Genomic DNA, 24,227 nt, shown 5'->3' with positions numbered 1-24,227 from the left:
AACTGCACACAAAAAATATGCATCCAGAACCCCCCCTTAGCTTCAACTGTCTTTTACTGTATTAGGTGTGTCTCTTTTTGTCACTGGATACTAATAAAGAACCAGCAAGAAAAATTTTTTTTAAGTGTAAGCAGAGGAGCAACTTCTCTGCTGGGCATTACAGGAATTTACGATGTGTTAAATGTTTCCTTTGTTCCTCCCTGCAGCGGCTCGCTCCAGCAATTAGGGACAGAGGCAGCCTTGCACTAAGCTCAGTATCGCCAACCCCCTTCTCACTATCACAGTGTCTGCATCAAACTTCATTTTTGTGTGGATGTATTTGATTGACTCACTCCTTCATGCTGATAAGCTGTAGGAAATGAGATCGAGAGATTCTTGACGTATGCGATTTAATAAATCTACATCAACTGAAAAATGAAAGTATTGTATTTATATTTGCCTCATGCACTGCCATTTGCTTACCCGAAGGGGATACATTCAGTATCTTTTTTTGTTTTTCTGTCAGTACTGTGGTAGAATCTGAAACCCAATTGTATCACTTTGCCAAAGTCTAAAATGCCAGGACAATATTTTTCTGTGCGTTCGACCCCTGAAATAAACTCCATGTGCCATTCCATTTAGCAAACCAATTTGGGCTGGAGGGCAGGGGCAGGAAAGGGAGAGGTATAAGTTCTCTGTAGTAATAATCATAAATCACCTCTGAAATGCTGCCATGTCACATGCCAGACTGTGCCACTAATGACCAGGCCCATCTTTCACCGGGTATTTTTATCTGTGTGCCCTGACACTAGACTTCTGGAAGCGTCCTCTCGTTTTACGTCGTCAGCACCTCGGCCCAGCCTGAGCACAAGTTCCTCACATATCTATAAATACCAGCCAGCTAAATGGCATTTTCTCTCACCCACCCCCAGCTTGGCAAGAACCAGGAGCTGTGTGACTTGGCAAAGGGACCCACAGTCCTACACCACTAAACATCTTGGGGCTTAGACCCCCCACCCCAGCGTCACTCTCCAGAGAACAGCTGGCCAAAAAAATAGATCCATCTGCCACTGCCTTCAAATTCCAAAGTGGTTTCAATTTAATTAAACAAGTTGAAATTAGTTTTTGTGAGATTTTGTGAGACTAAAAAACTTTATTAGATCATTCGAAACACTAGTAGGATGATTTGTTATGTTACAAGTGGAGTTAAAACATCAGCATACAGCCGAACTTGTTGACGCATTTAAATACACGTAGACACGCAGATCAACATGCAGAAACACACAAACACCTGTACATGCTTCCTTTGTGCAGAATGTTCTGCCAAGTTTTTTAAGCTTGCTGACATGTGGCACTAGAGACTTCAGGTCAGCGACAGCTTCCTGCTATTTCGGGCACTGTCACAGCTTGAGGTTTTAATTTATTCTGCCAGTATGTGTCAATCACTGAGCAGCGGGGTTCAGGACTGAGTCGGCTGTGAGAAGGAGAGGGAGACAGGCACAGTGGGTCAAGCCTTGTTCTTATTGAAGGGTTAAACAGGAAAGGAAGTAACAGATATCATGCTGTTAACCATTCCCAGAGTCAGAAAAAAAAAGGACTGAGCTATGTTATTGCTCTGTTTCCCGTGAAGATAATGGACAGACGTACACATGTGCACACTGTTCACATAAAGGAGGAGCCACTGAGTACAGAAATGGTACAGCACATAGTCTCAGGTTCCGACACAGGCGCAAAAAAGCTGCACCTCGGGGGAACACGCATTCAAAGCTAAGAGATAAAAGGGGAAATTTTAATTTTAATTTTAATCTCTGGTGATTAAAAGTTAGGCTCACACCTTTACCATGGGCATTGCAAAAATACAGTGGACTCCAAGATAGATTTTATTTTTCAGTATCTCTTTGCTGCTGTTTACATTTTACAGTGACTATTATTCTTTGTTTTGGAGCATCAGGCCATGCCATGCCAGTCCCTGACCACAGGCCATGCCAAGGGTTTGAATTTGACCCTCCCAATACCGTGCCAGATCATAATCACTCAATCAGTCATCATGTAATGTTACGCCTACTTATGCATGCCATCATACGACTTTGCATTGCTTATCTTGTTCAATTGCATGTAACAAATTACTTAATATGTTGTAAAGCAGAGTCAGGGGCGATTCAACACAGCGTGACGGTCAACAGTTACTGTTCATGATCAGAACATCAGAGCATTAACAGAAAGACGTTCCGTGGTGATTACTGGATAAATTGACTTGCACTTGAACGAATGCAAAACACTTCATTTAGAAATACTTTTGATTTATAATAATTTTATTTCCAATTCAAGAAGAAGATTTAGCGATTAGTTCCAGTTCTTATATGTGACCTGATTGCATTAAATATATGTATTTGCTTGAGAAGTATACAGCAAATGTAGTTTTTATTTTTCTTATAAAGCAGGATGACAATGTGCTTATTATTGTAGCCATGACAACAAGACTCCAATAACCTTAACAAAGAGGTCATTTAAATCCAAACCACAATCCTTCCCTATGCCTCACCAAGTTGTTTCGAAGTATTTTCGGGTCATAAAATGTTTTCTTCAGCAGTGATTTGCAGACAAGTGATGCCAGTCTGACACACAGTGTCGTGTTAGAAAAGTCTTGAATATGTTGCTTTAGACAGCCTATATGTAGAAGTATTTTGCGGTTGATGCTCACACAGGCTCAGCCAATTTTCTTGCCCCCTATAACTGAAAGCACAGTGGCAGATATTAGAGTCTTCAAAATAAAAGATAAAAAAATGCAGCCACTAATGTGATGCTGACATCACTAAAGCTGCATCTGTGTTTTTCTGTGGCCACCATGGGATCAGCTCCAGCAACCAACAAAACATTCAAATGGAAAAGGAAAATTAAGGCATGGAAAGATGAAAGGACGAAAAGCGTAAGGACTGAGGGAAGAAAATGAATATCAAAACTTTGTGCTCCTGCTGTTTTTATTTTGCTTTGCTAGTATGTCAGCGACTTTCTCTTTCACTCTGGGCCTGCTGGCCAGCCTCACAAAGAACATGATTTTTTTTTTTTTTTTTTCAGTGTTTGTGTACAGTGGACGATGCCAGAGAAACTTTAGCTCTTTTTACTCTCCATAATAATACCAAAAAGCCCTCTGAATCACATAAACAAATACTGCATTTGTGTGGATGAGAGGCACAGGGAGAGCAGAGGAAATAATGTGAGAGACAGGAGGATCTCTAAACCAACAATCACAGATCAGTCAGAGAGGCTGCTGACATCATCATCCCAGATATATGACAGGATTGTAAAAGAGTCTGGTCCGAGGCCAGCGGGATCTAACAGACACTGAATCCATAAGCCATAACAAAAATTCAATATTTCAAATAAACTTCTTCTTGAGGCCAAATCTGTCATCTTTTGAGGTCACGGAGGAACAGTGCTGTCTGATTTTGCTCTCATTAGATTTGCTTGAGACACTCAGATTTATGTTTGTTCTTTTGTTTTTCTTGGCATGTTTGTTTTACATTACACAGATAGACTTCCACCCTGTTTTCTCTCTGTCAGTGTATGCAATAATACATGTACACTATTTCATCCATCATGTGAACTTGCGAGCTGCCTGTCTGTGTTCTACACAGTACGCCAAACAAAGCAGATTGTGATACACTTTATCTAGAAAAAAAAAAGACTTTGAATTGTAGAAATAAACATCAATCAGCCAACATTATAACCGCCTGTCTGATACTGAGTAGATCTCCCTTTTACCAAAATAGCCCTCACTCATAGACTCCATCAGACCACTGAGGGCTGAGCTGCGGCATCTAGCCCCAAAACATACGCAGCATATCCTGAAGGTCCGAGAAATTGTGAGGTGGTTCCTCCGTGGATTTGATTCGTTTGTCCAGCACATCATACAGATGCTGGATTGGATAGAGTTGTGTTGGAATTGGGAAGCCAAGTCAACACCTTGAACTTGTTGTATTCCTCTAACCATACCTGAATCATTTTTGTGATGTGGCAGGGAGCATTAACCTGCTGAAAGAAATTCCTGCCATTGGGAAAGACAATTTATATGAATATGAAAAAGGCAACTGGTTTGCAATATTTATGTAGGGGCTGAGTGTAAAAGACCCAAGGTGTCCCAGCAAAGTGTCACACCGCCTCCACCAGCTTGTCTTCTTCCGACCGTCCACATGGTGTAGAAGAAAACTTGATTCATCGGACCAGGCCACCTTCCTCCATTCCTCCATAGTCCTGTTGTGATGGTTATGCTCTCATTGTAGGAGATTTTCATGGTGGACAGGGGTCAGCATTGGCACAATGACTGATCTGCAGCTGTGCAGCCCCAACCACTACGAACACACGGTGTTTGTCGTCACACCTTTCTGGCAGAACCAGCATTAACTGTTTCAGCAATTTGACCTGTATTGCATGAGAGTTTGAGCTCATTCTGTTGGATCCGACCATACAGGCTAGCCATTGCTCCTCAGGTGCATCAATCAACCATGATGATGTTGCTGGGTTTCCTTCCTTGGAGCAATTTTGGCATTTACAGACCACAGTAAACTGGCATCATCCCACAAGAGCTGCCCTTTTGAAGATGCTCCAACCCTCTTCAGTTGTCACAATTTGGCCCCTGTCAGAGTCAGTTAACACATTTAGATTTGCCCATTTCCCCTGCTTCCAACTCATCAACTTCAAGTACAAAATGTTCACTTGTTCAACCGGCTGAGCGAATCAAAAAAAAAAAAAAAAAGTTTATCATTAACTCAATCATTCTTAATTTTCTCACTGATCAGTGTTTTTTTTTTATAGTAAATTTTAGTTTCAGATAGTTTTAAGCCTCACAAGAATGATTTGCATTACAGTGAAAAACTACACCTGGAATTTTGGAAACGCTTTTGAAAAGGTTCAAGATAATTTGAGGGTTTAATCAGCAGAAAATAAATGTATCAAAATATTAAATAAAAGAGCGACAGAGATAGACAGATAGATGTTTCTGTCAGTGTGTGCATGATGTGATCCTATAAATAAAAGTGTGAGCACGTCATTTGGACCAAACTATTAATAAGAATGTCACCCTCCCCACCCCCCCCACCCCAACCCCAACCCCATTACTTCTTTGGGCACTTGCCCATTAGCGTCCGCATGGCAGCTCAGCGCATGCGCAGCGGCGCGCTGTCCAATCATGAAGTTGAGCGTGATGCCTGAGAGCAGCCTGGTGCTCAAAGTTGGACGCGGACTGAAAATAATGGTGTTTCCCGCACAAGCGAGCGGCCCGGTCACCCAGACCGAGCCCGGGGACGAGCACAAGAGTGTGTAGATTTCTTTCATCGAGTGTGAAGAGCTCATCCGGATTTGGGCGCACGCACGTGTTTGTGTGAGTGTGTGTGAGTGTGTGTGTGTGTTTTTTGGGGAGCCTTGCCGGTCATGGGCAGCAGCGGCTGAATGTTTTGGTCCAGTCAGTGACAGCCTGCAGACAGCAGGGAGAGCTGTGCGGCGACCTCACCGCATTTGATGATGAGAGCTTCCAAGAAGTGAAGGAGATCCGGGAGCTGATTTCTCGCCGGGACGAAGATCATTTGAACTCAGGTAAGTCTGAAGTCCGTCTGTGTTTTTCAGACAGTCACAGACAGCAGGCAGCAGGCCGCTGACAGCTCAGGCTTAGTCTGAGGACCACAGCTGTTTTTTTTTTAACTTTGATTCATTCACTGAATTTTTATATCATCAATGCGTGGTTTGGTTTTGTGCGTGCCTGAGTTTTAAAAGATTTAACCTCACACAACCACGTTTTATCAGCTTTTTTTTTTTTTTTTTTAACCGTTGACGACTATAACAATAAGATATATTTCTTGACGTAAACTGTTTTACGATAGGACTAGCTTTTTAGTTATTGGAGATGATATTTAAGTTGGTAGTTGTCCCCTCAAATTGATTTTAACCAGCTATGATGGCCGGGTTTTTAAAAAAAAATCATGTCGACATTAATAGTAAATAAATACGTTTTTTTCCCCAAAAATCCCATTTATGGTCAAATCAAGCGTTTTATATTAATGAAAACAGTCAAAACGAGCAGATAATGTTATCAATACAATACGTGATATTTGTCTGTAATCTGAGGATTATTTGCCACATCAGGTCACTGTCATTTCAATTCCACATCGTTTCGTCTGCATGCCATCAGTTGTGGTTTCCTGATTTCTGACACGGTCTGCCCAAGGTCCGCTTTTCCTCCCCATCTCGTCCCACGTGGAGTTTGTGTTTATATTTGATATGTAGGAAATGGGAATCTTCTGCCGCAGCTCTCGGGGTTTTGAATGGCCCCTGGCTATTGGCCTGCCTCTAACAACATGACAAGTTACACACCGACTCAAAATCTGATAGGGCCTACTGCGCCGTAATCCATACAGATTAGATTTCACATTAAGGACTCATACTTAACCAACGCGCATTAATGCAGAGGAGGCTGGACGGGATTTGGTTGTGTGGAGATTTTGTGAAAAATAAAGTGCAGAGGCCTAAAGAGGCCGAGGATAAATGAATACCTTACAGTACTTTTAAAAAATCGCATTTTAGCCATTAAATAACATTTTTAATTTGGTAAAAAACTGTTATGTATTATACTGCTAGAAAAATATTACTGGACTTTGGTGTTAGGTAGTATAAAAATCTACTCAATTGTTAAAACTGGACAATATAAGTTTATTAGTGGCATCTTTTTTTTTCCCTAATAAATGCCTTCTCTATATGTTAGGCTATATTTATTTCACATTTTATTTCTGTTATTCTTATTTTTGCAGGATCATAAACTCATCATATATAGACACAGATACACACACAGTCTAAAAAATTAATATGTACTATTAAAAACAAAAGGATTTGTTCAAGTTTAAGAATTTTCATCGTGTTACTTTTTATAAAGAAAAAGCTTCATGGCTTCTTCCAGGCTCTTTATAGTTTTGTAGAAATATGTGTGGGAGGGCCTGCAGTTTGTCCACCTTTTTTTTTTTTTTTTTTTTCATTTTATCATCATCGTTAAAAATGAGGCGCGCAAACAAAAAGCGGGCGCGTCTTCAGCATCGCATCTGAAAACGACTATCTCTGTCACAGAAACAAGAGAGAGCAGGCAGCGTCCTGCGTGTGGATAATAAAAGGAAACTAATCCTTATAAATGTGTCATCTCAGAAATCGATTTGGCCGTTAAACGATTGTCAGGTCAATGAGGCTTGAATCGAATTGAATCTGTAACTTTTCACTGCGAGCTCTGCAGCCAGCAGCAGTCTGCGGTTTGTCCGACATTCTCCTCTCCTCGGCTTTTATAGCGTGAAATTACCGCAGTGGAGCTGTGGAGTCCTCTCTCTGGTGCTCCTCCGCCGTCCCATATGTGTTTCTCATGTCGATGTCAATAGCCATGGTGAGAAATATAATTCTGTCTTGTGGGAGGCTGAAGGAAATGGCATGGGTTATTGATTCCCTGCGGAGTGTCAGGTGACCGCTGATTGGTTGGTAGGCAGGCAGCCATGTGTAGTGGGACACAACGAGATAGGTGGGCAGCATGGTCGGTTGTTGAGCGATACACATCAACCAAGAGTTTGCTGAAAGTGGCAGACCTGCCCTGATCTGCTGTTCCCTCACATGTAAATATCTAAACGTCACAGGACTCAGGGAAGCCCCTTCACTGCTCAGACACTGACGGGCAAGCTTAACATCTCTGCTAAAGTAGAATAAATCATGAGGGGGGAGAGCGAAACGCAACCAGAAAGAGGGCCGATTCTGCCCTCCACAAAGGTGAGAGGGAGGGGAGGGGAGGGGAGGGGAGGGAGGGGGTGGGGGTCAGAGGCTTGGGCACAAATCAATTCACCTGAGAGACGCATTATTGTCTTCGGTTTCAGGCGAGGAGGAGCTGAACGCTATGAAAAATTAAAAGGATGCTAGTTAGTTTAAAGGATCGAGCCAGAAGGCTCCACAGACGTGCATGCACACACACATACAGACACATATGCGCAAACACACCAAACTAGGTGGAAAAAGTCCTATTGTCCTAATGTTTACACTTGTCCGAATCCCGTATAAACCATTTTCTATCTCCAAAGAATTTAAAAAGCCCGTTTGCTGTGTAGAAATGTAGCCAGTAACTTCCACTCGAGTGCAACATGCATATGTGCACACATGTCGTTCACACAATAATTCCTGCTCTCTCTATATGCTGATGTATATCCTTACTCACTGAGCTGACTACGCTGCATGACACCAAGCCTTTATTACACCCTGCAGAGAGCTCAACATGTGCTGCTCAGCTTTGTCCCTCAAAGCGCAGGTGCAGAAATTATCTCCTGGCTTAAAGTGCATTGAAATAGAGGAAATGCATAGAAATGGGCTCTTCGTGGGGGGAAAAGCAAGCTGGAAGCGGTTCAGCGGCACTCCTTACCACGCTTGGTGGGAACCACAGATCTAATGACAGGGAAAGACTGTTGTGTTTGCTTGCGAGTTTGTCTCTGCAGCCCACTCTTTTGTTCAATTGTCCAATTTTCTGACGGCCTTTGCACGATAAAGCAGAGAGAGAAGCCATTTTGTGCTGTGCTGTTGGGATGGCATTGTTTTTCAGCTGGCCTTTTGTTGCTTCCTCATTCTCCGTATGACTTAAAAAAAAAAAAAAAAGGGAAAAAAAAGGTGGGTGGGTTGGTGGGATTGGGATTTCGGGTTTCATTTTTCTCAACAGATTATCTCCCTTCAATTGCAGAGGGTCACCGCGACCTCATGACTTTGGTGCAGACTCCTGTACCAACCTCTCGACTGTCTTGTATTAACAGGGTCACTCACTGTCTTGGTGTGCTAGCCAGCCACTGTGTCTGTGGTCCAGAGTCAGCCAAGCAGCCATATCATTTACACTTCTCCATTTTCATTGTTGATATTTACTTCTGCAATTATCTCTCCACTTCACCCTCTGCTGGAGATGATATGTTGAAGTTGAGGCTGCTGCTTTCCTCCTTCAGTCTCCTGTTGCTCACACATAAACATACTGACAAAAGATGCGCAAATACACGAAAGGGAAAAAAAAAAAGAAATGAATGTGCTGCGGTGGGTGGTTTTATCCAAAATATGAGGGTGGGCGATGAAAATTTGCGGTTAGGAGGCTTTCCCTCCTGAAAGCCAGTTAGCATGTGACTATTTACTATATAACCTGTGCACATGTAAATAAAAGTGACTTTAATTTTCCATTCACTGAACCACATTTTATTTTCTCTTCTTTCGCCCCTCAAGTGTGCGGTTGATCATAACCAACGGAGCCATGGAGGCCTCACAGGACCTCAACGAACAGATGGTGAGTTAAAGGCTACTGTATGCGTGTGTGTGTGTGTGTGTGTGTGTGTGTGTGTGAGTACACCTTGTATCTTATCGGCCACACAAGTTTGAGGTGTGGGTGCAATGGAGAGATGCTTGTGTGTCCATGTGTGCGCACTAACATGCAGCAGATGTGGTTCACTGCGGGTACAGTAACCATATGGCAGCAGTCAGACTGAATGAGACATGGACATTGACATGGATTTAGAAGCCGTGTGTGTGTGTGAGTAAACGAGCGAGTGTGTGTCTGAATTTGAGAAGCGTGAGGTGGTGCATGCGAATGAGTTCATCGCCGTTTATATTGCTGATTAATTTCGTTGAAATAGTTATACTTACTTTTTTCTCACTGCGATATCTTTTCGACCTGAGTCACACACTTCTGCAGACACACACAGAGCGTCTCGGCACAGCAGGCTCTGTCTGTGTCACGTCAGCACAGCGTCCCAGTTCTGCTTGTTTAAAGATCAGGCCGTATTGTTGGGAAAATGATTTTGGCGGCGAGCAAGGTCCACTCGCATTTCAAAGTCGTTAGTCAGCCACCAGAACAGGTGTAATTTCATCTCCTCCTCCTCCTCCTCCTCCATCAGGCCTCGTTCTCTCTCTCCCTCTCTCTCTCTGCCTCTCTCTCCCTCTGACCTGCCAGTCTTGACAGTAATAATAGCACAAAGTGGGACAGAGCACATGAAGTATGTTGTTTTTCTCCCACTTTTTGTGTTGCTCTGTCAGACTCGCCCTGGCTTGGATTACGGGCTGACCCCAGCGGAGTACTGTCACTCACACATACTGTACGGTGCATGAACACAACAACACAAACAATCAGGGAACAACTAGAGTGTGCGAGAGACAGAGAGGGAGAGAGAAAGGGGGAAAGCAAGAAAGAGGGAAAAGGAGCATCCATCTTGTCTTGCTGCCACCCAAAATATCAAATATTGATGTTCATATTCCACAATTACTTCACCTGCTTTAAATAGGGTACTGATATCATTTATAATGTGAATTTGAGCTGCAGTTCACAGACATTGATTAATTGTTCAGGTTGGAAATAAGACCTCAGAGCAAGGGCAGAGATTTTAATCAAACCCCAAAGAGCTATGAGGTTGTAGAGGTGAGATTTGTGACCTGGTCCTTTATTTGCATGACATATTCAAGTTTATATCAATAGATGAAGAAAATTAGTTATGCATTTATTTTTGGATCAGTGTCTGGCATCAATGATTTGAGCAAATTTTGGATGCATTGTGTAAAATCAACACAAACACAAGAGCCACAATATAAACCCTACTCTCATCACGTTTGCTAAAAGTGTTCTGTTGCACTCCGCACAATATATATATATGTGTGTTCGAAATAGTTGGCCAACCCTCAGTGATAGCAATTGGAAGGACATAATTGTGTGTAAAATGAAGTAGGTCATGGGAACATAAATATGAGTAATATGAAGATGATTGCCAGAAACTGATAATTATTCTCCCCATCTATTAATCTTTATGTCGAGGTAATCAGCAACAGTTGAAGATCCAAAGAGAGTTAGTTTACTCATGTAGTTGGGAAGGTGAATTAAAGGTTGTCCCATGAAACTGTTTCCTTGTAGAGCCTTTATCATATCATTTGACAAATCTTGAACCTGAGTGAAAGGTTGTCTTTATTGTGTATTGGTATTCATTGGTACATTTGTTCTTATTGTCACTCTTTGACTAAAACTTAACCTTAGTGCTGTCTCAAATTGAAATGAACTTGAATTGATTAATGAATGATTTCTTCTGGTTAAATATTTAAGCTGAAATTGGCTAATTCTTTCCTCAGACTGCTTCATTGAAATAGGCGTGTTTCGGTGGCTAAGAAAACAGCGCGGACCTCACACACAAAGTTTCAGGGAGTTGTCTGTTGACACCTGATACCCCCAGTCCTCCCCTCTACCCTTCTACCCTTTAAAGTCCCCTCTCAACCGCACTCACCCGAACCTCCCCCCCACCACCAACTCCTGTCCCATACTTACTCCACCCCACCCTTTTCCCACCACATCCATCACACATCATCTGGGTTATGGTCAGGCGTCCTCTCTGACGGCCTGCTTGCCGAAGGCCAGCCTGCCGTCTGGGGTCCTCAGGGAGAAGTGGAAGGATCCTGAGGCAGGGCCAACAGTGGTTAGCCTGGTAATGCTACTTTTAGCCTGTTTAAGTGTCTCACTCCACCTGTTGTCACATACTTGTTTAGCTTTGGAGGAAAGGTGCTAACTGTTTCTTCCTTTTTTCTGCCGTTCTAAAGACATTGGATGTGAATGACGCTGTTTGAATCTAATGTTTAATTATGAATTTAGTTAAATTTAGTTTTCATCATTGCTAAACAGACTGTAAAGATAAACCAGTTTGAGTCACTGAGCATATACACACTCCAAACACACAGTCCCTCAATGACTCTTAATCCAACAGAGCCCTGATTGAAGTCTCCAGCCTACTGGCTTGTGGAGGAAGCAGTGAGGGACGAGGGGAAATGGTGGTGTTTGTTGACCCCGGGAGCCTTGTAGGATTTAAACGTATGACCACTAGAAGTAGAAAGCGAGAAAGATGAAGAAGGAAGGGGGCATGAAAAAAGAGGGGAAAAAGGTTCTTTTAGCCGAAGCCTTTTCCTCTGGTGCGCTGGGAGAGGCCCCGAGTATGGCAGCTGTCCCAGTCTGTGTGTGTGTGTGACAGAAAGACAGAGAGAGAGAGAGACCAAGTTAGAGAAGGAAAGGGGTCAGGTTGCACCCCTCTTTCACCCCTACAATCCCATACAGACACATTCACACAAAGTTACATGCAGCAGCAGTAGCTAAATACGAGCACGGCCCAACCCTGATTGCCAAGATTGCATTGGCGTCATAGACAGTCGTTGCAAAATCTGCCCGGTGACAAGGCCTGTGGACAGATCACAGGAGTGTGGAGTGTAACAGCTACCCCCTGGCATCCCTTTAGTAGGCTGGCATCCTAGTTGTGGCACCGAGGTGCACTTCAATTTCAGCTTAGTGTACAGTGATTCTCGTTAGATTTATGTTTAGCTGACAGCTGAGAGAGTTTGTCATTCAGACATCTAGTCACCTCTGTCTAAACTGCACTGAGCGAAGAAAAAAAAAATATTTGGGTCACTTAATGTGTTTCAGGAAAAAAGCCATTATTCTTGAATTCATTGTGGTCAGTAATTATGGGAAAGGAGTATGTTTTTACACCATTGTTCTTTTTTTTCTGCTTCTTCTTCTTGCGCACTCTAACCTTAGATAATCCTTTATTAGTCCCTCAGTGGGGAAATTTGGTCACTGCAGACAGCTGTTCACAGACAGACAGTCTCCCACTGTTGATATTTTCTGAGCTTACTAATGGGATCATTCAAGTTATAATGAGCAACACAATGAATCATAAATTGAAAACAATGCTGATCTCTTTCCTTGGAGTCGTGCTGAAAGTTTTTGTTCAGTAGATTTTCGCTTTTGCTCACTTTCGTCTCAGTTCTTACTGGAGCCGCCGCTGCTGATAGGACGGTTGTTTCTGGGAATAGAGTTCAGAGTTGGTTTGGAAATAACGACATTTAAAAATCTAAATATGTGGTTTTATTTGTTGAAATAGAATAGTGACTTCGTTAAAATTTTGTTAGACTGATTTATAATCCTGGGACAGACCCAGGCCAAACATCTCTCCCTATTTCCAGGGTTTAGGCTAAATTAGACTTTCATAATACATATTCAATTATTCCTCAAATATATATTTTTTTATTTTGCAGCATAATGTAAGGCTGAAAAATTTACTCAGACATTATCAAAAACACAACACAGGCAAGTGCAATGTCCAATTTGCAGCAGCTGCAGTTTTTGTAGAATAAAGGAAAAATGCGTCACAATATTCTTGTGGCAAGGACCGCGGTCAAAATTCAAATCATCACATAAATTAAATGTATAAACTTTATAACAAATCTTATATTCAAACAGAAGAGTCCCAACAGTTCAGAGGTTTTCTTGAAGTTAAATTCACCCACATAGTGAATTGCTGATTGTTTTGTTTTATTTTATTTTTTTTTCTTTTCCTAAAACTATGCTGAGTTATGGAAACTTGGAGTAACAGGTCTCAGTGAATGCCATAGACAAAGGATCCCATTATCATGTGGAAAATGGGGGAAGAACTTCTACAGCCATTGTTTTGACATTACTTTTATTTAGGATGCACGAAACAACCAAAACATCTGTCTTTCACAAAACCATTCAGTACCTGCCTTGATCCAGATAATTTATAACTCGTATGTAAGAGGGCTTAGTGAGAGTCTGGCTGGCCGGCTAAGAAAGCCAGCTAGGTGTGAGGTCAGCAGGTCTTAGACGGCCTGTGAGCCACTCACAGTCTGACAGAGTCAAACCCCCCAAACAGACTGGAGAATCCATCTAGAAACCCAGAGCAACTGGCGTGGGCTTTCTTGAGGAACGCACCAGACAGGAAACCACACGATATGAGCGCTGGAGTGTCTGCTGCGTGTCTGTGTGAGAGCATGTGAGTGTGTAGGTGTTTCTTTCTCTGTTATACACATAAACTCTGTGTGGTGTGGGACGGCTGAGGTCATCTGAGTGGAGACCATCCCATAATGTGACCATGCTTGTTTAATGGAAGTCAATCAGGGCGCAGTGGTTTACGCCAAGATTCCTCGCTTTATTGATCACTCTGAGTTTTCAGGGAAAATCTCATTATTGCCAGATGTTTCTTTTGTTGTTATTCTGAAAGAAACTGCTGTTATTACTGCCACGCTGGTAGTAATATGGACTTCAAACTCTCCCAAAAATGGCATTACATGAACAGGAGTCCTTGGTAAAGTAGTAAAAACTAAAGTGGTTCTTTCTTTGTTCCCGGTGACTCCCATAAATAGACTCTTTGCGTGTACAGCCCACCTTTTGTTCGCTCTGGTCTGCTCATCTGCCACTGGTTACCAAAAAAAAAAAAAAGAGTATGTTTCCTCATTTGCTGGGAAGGAAATGGAATTGCAACAATTGTGCTTTGGTTACGGAGGAACCTGCTCGCCATGCCTGCTGCGAGAACTTCCTCTGCTCCTCTGTTGGGAGATTGGATTTCTCTCTCTCTGCAGCATAGACTCAGAGAGTTAGCAGAAGAGCTGCTGAGGCCAGATGGGCTTCGACCTAAGTTTCTATACCGGCTGATCTCGTACTACACATCTGCGACTCATGAACGTTTTCATTCCATATTATGTGTTTTTATTCATAAAAGAATATCCTGTATTTAATATATTTCTTACCTGGCCCCATGATATTTAATTCATGGTTAACTTAAAAAAAAAAAAAAAAAAAAAGCAGAGGATCCTTCAGGTGGGGGGTGTAACCAACCATGAACTGTGTTCATGCTTGATAAGATTTGAACAATCAATATGTCATGAATGTCAACTTGTTCTGTTGATTAAGTACATGATTAATTCACAATTTGTTTAAACAGTTTTCTGTGGAAAAAATCTGCCTTCCGGGTATTTGACTTTGTAGGTCATATTTGTTTTATAAATACATCAATCTAGCTTTCGCTCTGCTGCTACTGACTCTGATAATTTAACCCATGGTATCCTCTGGTTCTGATCACTTGTGGTGCTTTTCTTCAAATTTTCTGTTTGGACAAGTTTATGCAACATAACGTGTGGCCATGTACTGTTGTGGTCAATATGACTCGATGAATATGGCTGACTTTCACACCCCTTTACCACCACAGGTGCCTAAATGATGGACTGTTTACGGACATGAAAATGGTCAGATGAGGTTTTAGTGGCAGTAGTTTCATCAGTTTGTACTGTGTAGTGTGTAATAGTCCCAAACAAGCTTCCCGGTGTCACTGAAAACATTTGTATTTTTGTATTTTTAGTTTGTGTTGGGTTTATTTATGGATGTAATGGATGATGAAGACCACATCGGGAACTCTTGAACAGACAGGACCAAACTACTCTCCCTGTTTTCCTGTCTCTCTCTCTCTCTCTCTCTCTCTCTCTCTCTCTCTCTCTCTCTCTCTCTCTCTCTCTCTCTCTCTCTGTCCCACCTTCTCTTTCTCCAAAAGCCTGCCCGCCTCTTCGTCTCTCTGGCTAGAGTGATGATTCAGGGCCTATTGTGAAGTCAGCAATCCGATACAGAGCCAGCCCGAGAGCGCGGGTGGTGGGGGGGGGTGTGCAGAGGGATAGGGAGAGGTGAGGGGGGTGAGAAACAGGGGGGATTATGAGTTCTCTCATTGCCAGGCCCATGCTGTCTGGAGCCTGGGGCGCTCTGGCACCCTCACCTGTCCTCTGCTTTACCTGTTGCTCTCATTCTCTAATTTGGCCCATGGTGTCTCCCGCTTTGTCTTCCTTATCTTCATCTTTTTCACACCCCCGAGCTTTTTACCGTCCCTGCTTTCGGTCCCTTCCCTCTTTTCTTTGTCACATTTACAGACATCCTCATCTCCTTCAACCTGCCTCCGTCTTTGCAGACATATGGTATGATGAGTGATTTTTATTAGGAAGATGATATGAAGTGGACTGTTATAGAGCCGCTCGAGACTTTAGAGACATTAAACTCCTGCTTGTGCTCCTCAGCCGTAACTTGTAATAATCGGATCTGAGAGCAGATGGAGTGTGAGTGAAGGAGCACACCTTTCTGTCTGCTGAATGTGTTTTTTTTTTTTTTCTTTTTTTTTTTAAAAGGACACTTACCTTATGCTGTACCCCCACATGCATACACTGTGATGTCAGGAGCAGCATTATTTAACAGGCAGCTGGGAGGCCATTCATCATTTAATTAAAAGCGTCTGAAAAGGATCTGAGGTCTAATGAGATTAGCTTTAATTATTGATGCTGCTGCTGCTGCTGCTGCTGCCGCCGCCGCCGCCACAGACGTGCGCTCATACACACGCATGCACGCACGCACACACACTTGCACTCCAGTTATGACCATCCCGGACACTGACACTTTGTTAGAATTGGCTTCATGGAATACACTTGCATGTGCACTTTTCAGGTCTTCACTCCTGACCTGAGCTTTTTCCTGACAAACACACAAACACACACACACACACATCTCATTGATTTCATTTATGGTAGGATGTAGAGGTGCTCAGGGGTGGATTGGTCCATACAGAGAGGAAAAGCTGCGGTATGGGAACTAAATGGGGGGTGCAGTAGCTGCGGTCGGGCTGGAGATGAGGAAGGGTGAGGAGTGGGGGTTGCAGGAGGATGGTGTTGTGTTTCTTCAGGTCTCACACAGCAGCAGAGAGGAGCACTTACCGTTCTAGCCCGCTCGCTCTATTCAATTCTGCCATAAGACATGGAGTCCACATGAATACCAATGGAAGTATTTCAAACCCTTCGGTCTGAAGTGTTGCCTCAACCTTTAACATTCCTCTATTCTCCTGTTATTTCATCTTAAAAATGTATCCTTCAAATTCTGAAATTTCATGATACCTTGTCTTACAACCATTTAATAAAATTCAGAAACGCATGCTACCTAAGTGTAACACAAACTAGTAAAAGACCTGTGAGATAGCAGGTTCACCATTTGCCTCATGTAGGTAGATATGGTTTCCCCATTTCCTTCATGGAGTTGAGACTTGATGCTTTTACTTTCCTTTATTTAAAAAAAAAAAAAAAAAAACTGAAAATGATGCCGCCCAGAAGGGACAACTGGACTCAACACCTCCCTATGTATTTTATTTTATTTATAACAATTTTTGATTAATGGTCTTATACCACCTCGCGGCTTTAGCATCTGCACAATTTAAATGATTTGTCATTAAAATTAGAAGTGTGTGTATATACATATATATTAATAGGAAAGGGTTTAACATTTTCATATTTAAGTCTGGCACTGCATATATTTGTATAATATTGAAAATTAACTTAATTTACTCATGTCATTTCTTTATATCAGAAAAAGTTATTTTAATGAATTTTACCATCATTTATTCAGGTAAATTCCAATGAAAAAGAGTCCTGACTACAAATAAAAAGGCATGATAAAAAGCACTACCGAAATGACCTCTGCAGCTTCACAGCATGGGTTTGAAATAACCAACCCACCTATGTGAAACTGCTTAACTTTGACCATTGTTAAAAAAACAAGTTTCAGATAAAATAATGAGGACGGATCTGCAACGTGATATCCTATTTACTGTATATACCTCTACCTAGGAGACTAACTGCTGCCCTCGTGCTATGACTCATACACGTCATGTGATCGGTAGTCATGTATTGACCCTTTCATTGAGTCATTCCGATCAATTATTTAATGCTGCTGAAAAAGAAAATGAAATAAAATGATCAATGAATTGATCATTAATGAATGATCAAGAGCTATTTGGTTTCGTTAGACTTTTTATGTGAAGTTGTATATTTTTGGGTGTGTTTCTCTTCCACTTTGTGTGTGTGTGTCTGGTCAGCCATGGACTGGTTTAGGTTTCTCCCAGTTGTTTTTTTTAATCACTCTCATCAGATTAGCTGAGCAGGGGCAGTCGAGGCCAAACGCTTCACAATTAACAGCGCAGAACCGGCCGGCACATACACACGCATCCATCAGTGACTTTTCATTTGTCTCCACTGAGCAAAGCTGCATTAAATCATGTCTGTGATCCCCTCACTCTGCGAGACAATGAGGAGCCAATTTAAATGGCAGGCATGAAGACCACCATGATGGCCAGAGAGCAGCCTTAGTTACTGTTCTCTTTCACTGCTCTTCCTCCCCAAACTCAGTATATATAACAAGTCAATTAAATCCAAATTATCAGGGGGATTTTGAAATGAGTGAGGTACATTGACGGCCTTTACGGTTTTGTTTGGTCATAATGGCGCAGAGATGAAAACTTAATTTTTTTTATGCTGTTCTTAAATCCAGTCATCAGCTCTTTGTGTCTCCTTGCCTTGTCATCAGCAGAATTACATCTGTTGACAAAAAATGAAAACACAAAGCTGTAAAAGTGGAATCTCAGCCAGGGAACTTAACACCATTTGTCACGTGTAGGCAGACCACTCAGACTTTAGTGGTCCACAGTCAGGCTGTGATGGGAAGTAATGCTGTACAGTAATGTGCCTAGTTTTTTTGTTTGTTTGTTTTTTAGTAAAATAATGTACATACGTGAGATTTTTTAACGTTAGCCATCGGCACGTCACCGATAAAGACATCAAAACATTGATCAGAGAAAGATTAAAGAAATTGAGATCTCAGCAGAGGCATCAGGATTTTACTTGCTTCCTTGTTCCAAAGTTTCAGTATGCCATTGGACTAGCTGTTTGTTGCACATTTATTACATTTGGTCAGAGTGTTCACATTTTTCAACCTCAAGTCTAACTTCTGTCAAACTTTATTCTAATTTCCAAGTGTATTTTCAAAGTGTAAGCAGGTCTACAGGAAAAAAAACAAAGAAGAGAGGCAAAATGCTGATGGTGTGAAGTTTGTTTAAATTATTTAGGGTTTCAGTTTAATACTTCACATAACAGCACATCATTGTGCAACCCCCCAACCTTAAGTGGCAGAATAATGCATTTTAAGCAATACTTTTTGGTGGTTTCATCAAAGATAACCTCAAGATAGTCTTCTTGTAGCTGACATTAGTATTTTGATCATTTTGTCCTACTTTATACTTCCACTCTACAACATAAAATATTGTACTGTTATAGTTAATTTTTTTCTTTAATTATTCTAAAAATGAACACTTCACATTGTTTATCATACCTGGTTTCACTTGAAGTAATTTTTCAAATTGCATTTCATCTCATTATCTATACTGTTTATCCAGCATGGTCGTAGGGTATGCAGGAGCCAATCCCATCTGACACCAGGCGAGGGGAGGACACACCTGGACAGGCAAATTTATTCTATTGAATCTAATCTAATATATAATAATGGTCAGAGCGACCAAAAGTACTTTTGCTTTTAAACATGCCTCCTCTTGAAATGTTTTGCACTCATTTGATTTTTCAAGCTCCTGGATCATAGACTCTCTGAGCCTTTTAAAATTTACTCCTTTCTGTGTCTTCAAGGGCTCAATCTGACTGTGCTACCTACAACGGGACACCATGCTGCATGTAGTTCTCTTATTTTTCAGATTGTTCATATCGTTAACATAAAGGTTAGCATCTAGTTTTAGCCCGTTTTTGTCTTTTGTTTGTCTCACCTGAGGTGCAAGGTTTGAAGACACACGATACTACAGGCGCACAAACTATGTGCAAAAATACTTTCATTTTGGCGTCCTTGACATTGTGACCAACACCGGCCAGTTCTTGGCAATTTCATGTTAAGCGTAGGCAGGTATGGAAAGAGTTACACCAAGTCAGAGAGCGAGAGATGTTTTTGGAGAGCACCTTTTCACCGCCCCCCGCCCCTTCCCTGCTTCACAGACTCACCCTTTTCTTCCCTTTCACTCCCTCACTTCTTTTTTTCCCTTTGATAGCTTCCTACTACACCTGAAAAAGAGGCATTTTTGGAAGCATAAAGAGAGGGATAGTTTTACACCTCCCCAGGCTGGGGGAACTGGGGGATGGAGGAGGAGTGGTGGAGGGAGGGAGGAGGCTTGGCACAATGTATTTTACATGAAAGGAAGGGGATTGAGTTACCACACCGATAACCACTCATACAAATGGGGAGAGCAGAGAGCTTTGGGCAGAGGACAGGTAAACGGGTGAAACTTAGTGTGTGTGTGTGTGTGTGTGTGTGTGGTGGTAGTTGGGGGGGGGGGGGATGTGGATAGATAGAAATGGAGGACGTGTTTGTGTGGTGAGTAACATCCTTCATGAGTGTGTTTTGTGGTCGACACGCACCAGCTGATGTCAGAGACGGGGATGGCTGGATGATCACATTGCACAGGTGTGTGCGTGTCTGCGTGCTTCTGTATGTGTGTGTGTGTGGATGCCTGTGTCTGTGGCTTTGTGAAGGACCTTAAAATAAATTCTCTTCATGAATCTCCATACGTCTACACATTTTTTTAGTTTTTTCATGTTGAAATATCAAACAAATTGGTCAAAAAGTTCAGAAATTAGCTTTTTCCCCATTGTCAAGAGTTAGATTCAGGTCGATGCCAGTCTCATATTAATATGAGAACAGCCATTTATCTTAACATTATTTCTGAAAAGGGACGGAAACAGCTCACTTAGTCTTGTTAAAATGTTACCTTTTACTCTGTTAGTGTTTGTACACACTAAATAAACTAGATGTAATGTGTAAATTAGTGAGATTTAATAGTATTGGGCTACAGATTCATAGCTTCATATTTACTATACTGTCACTGAAAAGCTAGTGATGCAAGAACACTATCAGAAATATTAGGTGAAATGTCAAGCTACCCTTTAAAAGTCAAATTTAGATTTGACTTTTTCTTAAAAAAAAAACAAAAAACACACACACACACACACACACACACACACACAAAAAAGCCCAACTCTGAAGAAGAACCAAGAACAAGAAGACAAATGTGAGGAAGAGGACCCGAGTCTGTTTCCATCAGCTGAGGGAAGATAAACTATTGTTGTTCCTCTTGAAGAACAAAGTTGTTCTCGAGGGCCTCTTAAAAGGAAGTGGGGCTCCTCTGACAGACACTTTTAAAACACTAAAGTCAACAAAAAACTCCAGTCCAGTTATTTAGCTATCTAGTACACTTTGCTCTCCGTTGCTTAGTTCAATCTTCTGATGTTCCCACACCATACTACAGTTTGTATTTTTTTTTTCCCCTCTCTTTTTGCATTTCTGTATGTGTTTAAAAATATAATCAGCCGTGTTGTGGGACACTTCCCCTGCTCCCGTCTCCATATGCTGTGAAAATATTTCATCAGGGATGTTTTTGGACGACCCCCTCCTTATGGGGTCCTGCCTGGCTAATAATAAAGTGCTTGAGTTGTCAAGCACTTCAGCAACACCCTAATCTGTTCTGACAGCTAGTCCTCCACATACACTACGAAACGTCCAGCATGCACACACACAAACACACACGTGCATGTAAACGTGTGTATAGCAGCAGGTATTTGCACCGATGTATGCACACACAGGTCCACAGTCTATCAATCAGTCAAGGTGTGTATCGGGGGTTTTGGGGGATAAACGCTGTGGGACGGGACCACATGGTATCACCATGGCGACTGAGCTAAAGGTGGCTGGTTCACAGTTGGAGGCGGTGGCCCCGTTCCAAATTGGTCTCTCGGCCTGTATTCATTTGGCACCCTTCTCAGCTGTTTTCTGTGGCCTTGTGCATGTACAGTAATGTATGTAACTACTCTGTAAGTTGTTAAAAGGTCACTTCACCCAAATAAAATTCTCACTTAATTATACTGCTGTCCAGCTGTGCAGATATTTCTGGGTTTATTTTCCTCCTGAGGATTTTGAGGCCCCGGCTTGTGAAGAATCCCTTCACAACCCCTGCCAGGTGGAGCTTCCCATATAGTCCACCTCTGAACGATTGCATTATTAATTATGTTGGAAAAAATGATCACATATGCCATTATGTCAGTCTGATACACAGCAGTTGAACTAAAATTAAGCTGAAGCTAAAACACCTGAGAGCTGCTTGAGAAGAATAAGATGAACAGATGAGGATCAGCGGAGTTTACAGACACACCACAGAGTGGATCTCTGTCACGTGGCTGTACTTCTCTTTAAAATGGTGAGCCACCTACCCGAGAAAGATGCAGTACTAAATCCTATACTACATCAATCAAATGCATGTTTGACAGGCTGAAGATCATCTAGAACTGGCAGTTCCACTGAAAATGCTTGTGTAAAGAAATGCTGCTGCTGATTGTTTTTAATGTTCCGTTTCAAAGCTGTGAGCAACACAAGTGAAAATGCATTAACCGCAACTCATCGCCCTGGGGTGGAGGAAGAAAGAAAGGAAGAAAGGTCTTGTCTCTAACTTAACAAATACAATGATAGATCGCCTGAAAATTTGAGTGAAGCGCCCTTTTATTTATTTTTATTTAAAATTTTAACAGCAAAGGGAGGCTTTGGATGACAAGATTTAGGAATTGATGCTGGTCTGGCTTAAGTGTCTGTTTGAGTTTACGGCCATTTCACATCCTTTCACTCATGATGTGTGTTTATAAGATTAGAGACCCTGTGTGTTTGGACGAGTACTTCTCCTGACAACACCTTAACGACAGCCGTGAGAGAGTTCCATCTTCTGCTCGAGACAGCCCGGAGATTTGAACATCAGTTCATCTTGTCCACGATGAAGCCCCATTTACTCCCATTCATCCCTCCAGTTCAGCTGCACTCCACATATGACTCACACGTGTACCGTGTGGTTCCAGTTAACACAGAAGTGTGTGCGCTCAGGTGTATGTGAGTCTGTGTGCAGTGTGGTGACATAGGGGTGTGTGTGTGTGTGACTGAGAAGGGTGGTGGGTCACTTGCATGGTGTGAAGTTTATGGTCCGGCCTATATTTTCTGCTGCGCAGAAAGATGTTGACTTCACATCGTCACCACATCTTCATTTACCTTCATGGAGGAAATCACACAAGCGCTGCCATCAGCAGGGTTTGAGTCACACATAGATGTATTTCATTTTAGGAGCTCCAACTTGTTTGTTACGTTTTATATTTGAAATTCTTCTTTTTTTTTTTTTTTTTTCTGGATATCATTGTAATGAAATATTCAGCTCATGTCTGTGCCTATATAAGGAAAGAACCTACACAAAGAAGAATGGAACATCTGATATATTTAAAAATGTTCTCCGGTCTTAAACACAAGCTTGAATGATTCTGTGAGTGACAGCTGAGAGAGAGAGAGAGAGAGCGAGCGAGAGAGAGAGAGAGGGGAGGAGGAGGAGAAGAGAAAAGAGGGGGAGGAGGCAGAGGAGGAGGGAAACAGGACGAGTGAAATGTTCCCCATTACTGGAGGAAGATAGGAGCTGTGTGGATTGACCTTAGAGAAAGAGAGAGAAAGAGAGGACCACTACATGTTTGAGTGCAAAAGAGAGAGAGAGAGACAGAAAAAAAGAAAACGAACGCATTTTCTCCTGTACAGCAAAACCAAGAAAAACGTGGCACCTTAAGTGCAAAGCGAGAAAGATATAGACAGAGACAAGCTGGAGTGTATTTGTACTGAAGGTGTGCATCAGTGTGTTCCTCTTTGTGTGTGTGTGTGTGTGTGTGTGTGTGTGTGTGAGGCCAGCAGCTCTGTGTGTGTGCCGGCAGGCTGGTGGCTTGTCCAGCTCTGTGATGGTCTGTGGAAGTATAGGACTGCTCACTGACCGGATTACAGCCTGAGGTAAGAATGGCTCTTTACCTCTGTGTGATTGTGTGTGTCCGTGTGTGTGAGAGAGTGAGTTATGACTCATGCTATAGCTATACTTTTAAATTGGTCATTTTGTATTGTGTTTTCTATACTTCTTTGTGTATTTATTATTCCATTAATCAATTTGCGTAATCATTTTTTCTCATTAAATGTCTCCAGATTTTAAATATTGCTATTCCATATTTGGTGTGACATTAATTTGGATAAATGGGTGCAATATATAGAAAAAAGCATGTTATTTGACAGAATTGTAATTGTGAGAATTATTTTCACCAAAATATCCCACTTTAACAATATTTCAAGGCAACATAGATGCAGACGTTTTTTTTTTTTGTTTTTTTTTTCTAAATACAAAAAAATGCTTGGATTTTAATTCACCTGCTTTATAGATGTTTTGTTTTTGATATTATGAATTATCATTGTGAGAGGTATTTACATTTTCAAAATTTTGTGCTGGATGTCTGTCCAGAGAAAAATATTTCATTCTTTTATTCTATTTTATTTTTCCGCACTTAAAGGAATGGCGACGCATTTGAATTTATGCATTTATTATTTGAAGCCTGGAAATTTGGTGATGAATCACAATGTTCTTTATGGACACACACTAAACTTGTGCAAGAGATTACCTTAAAGCTTTCTTACCTCAATTCTTTAAATGTGTGTGTTT

General features: G+C 41.7%; 1 protein-coding gene across 6 annotated transcripts in view; it reads left to right on the top strand.

Moving 5' to 3' along the window:
- Nucleotides 1-5,435: 5,435 nt before the first annotated feature.
- The window catches only part of eya4 (EYA transcriptional coactivator and phosphatase 4), a 39,824-nt gene continuing 21,032 nt past the window's right edge, over nucleotides 5,436-24,227 (top strand). For 5 of the 6 annotated variants that reach the window (XM_029496032.1, XM_029496034.1, XM_029496030.1 and 2 more), the window contains exons 1-2: nucleotides 5,436-5,568; nucleotides 9,238-9,298. In XM_029496032.1, coding sequence (XP_029351892.1) covers nucleotides 9,266-9,298 — 33 coding nt within the window. In that variant the 5' untranslated portion in view covers nucleotides 5,436-5,568; nucleotides 9,238-9,265. Of the gene's footprint in view, nucleotides 5,569-9,237; nucleotides 9,299-23,208; nucleotides 23,534-24,227 lie in introns of those variants that run through there. The other variant, XM_029496033.1, reaches the window with a different exon arrangement.

The sequence above is a fragment of the Echeneis naucrates genome, chromosome 24, assembly GCF_900963305.1.
Source record: "Echeneis naucrates chromosome 24, fEcheNa1.1, whole genome shotgun sequence".
NCBI lineage: Eukaryota > Metazoa > Chordata > Actinopteri > Carangiformes > Echeneidae > Echeneis > Echeneis naucrates.
Note: the sequence above shows the minus strand (reverse complement) of the source record. Positions and strands in the feature narration are given on the sequence as shown.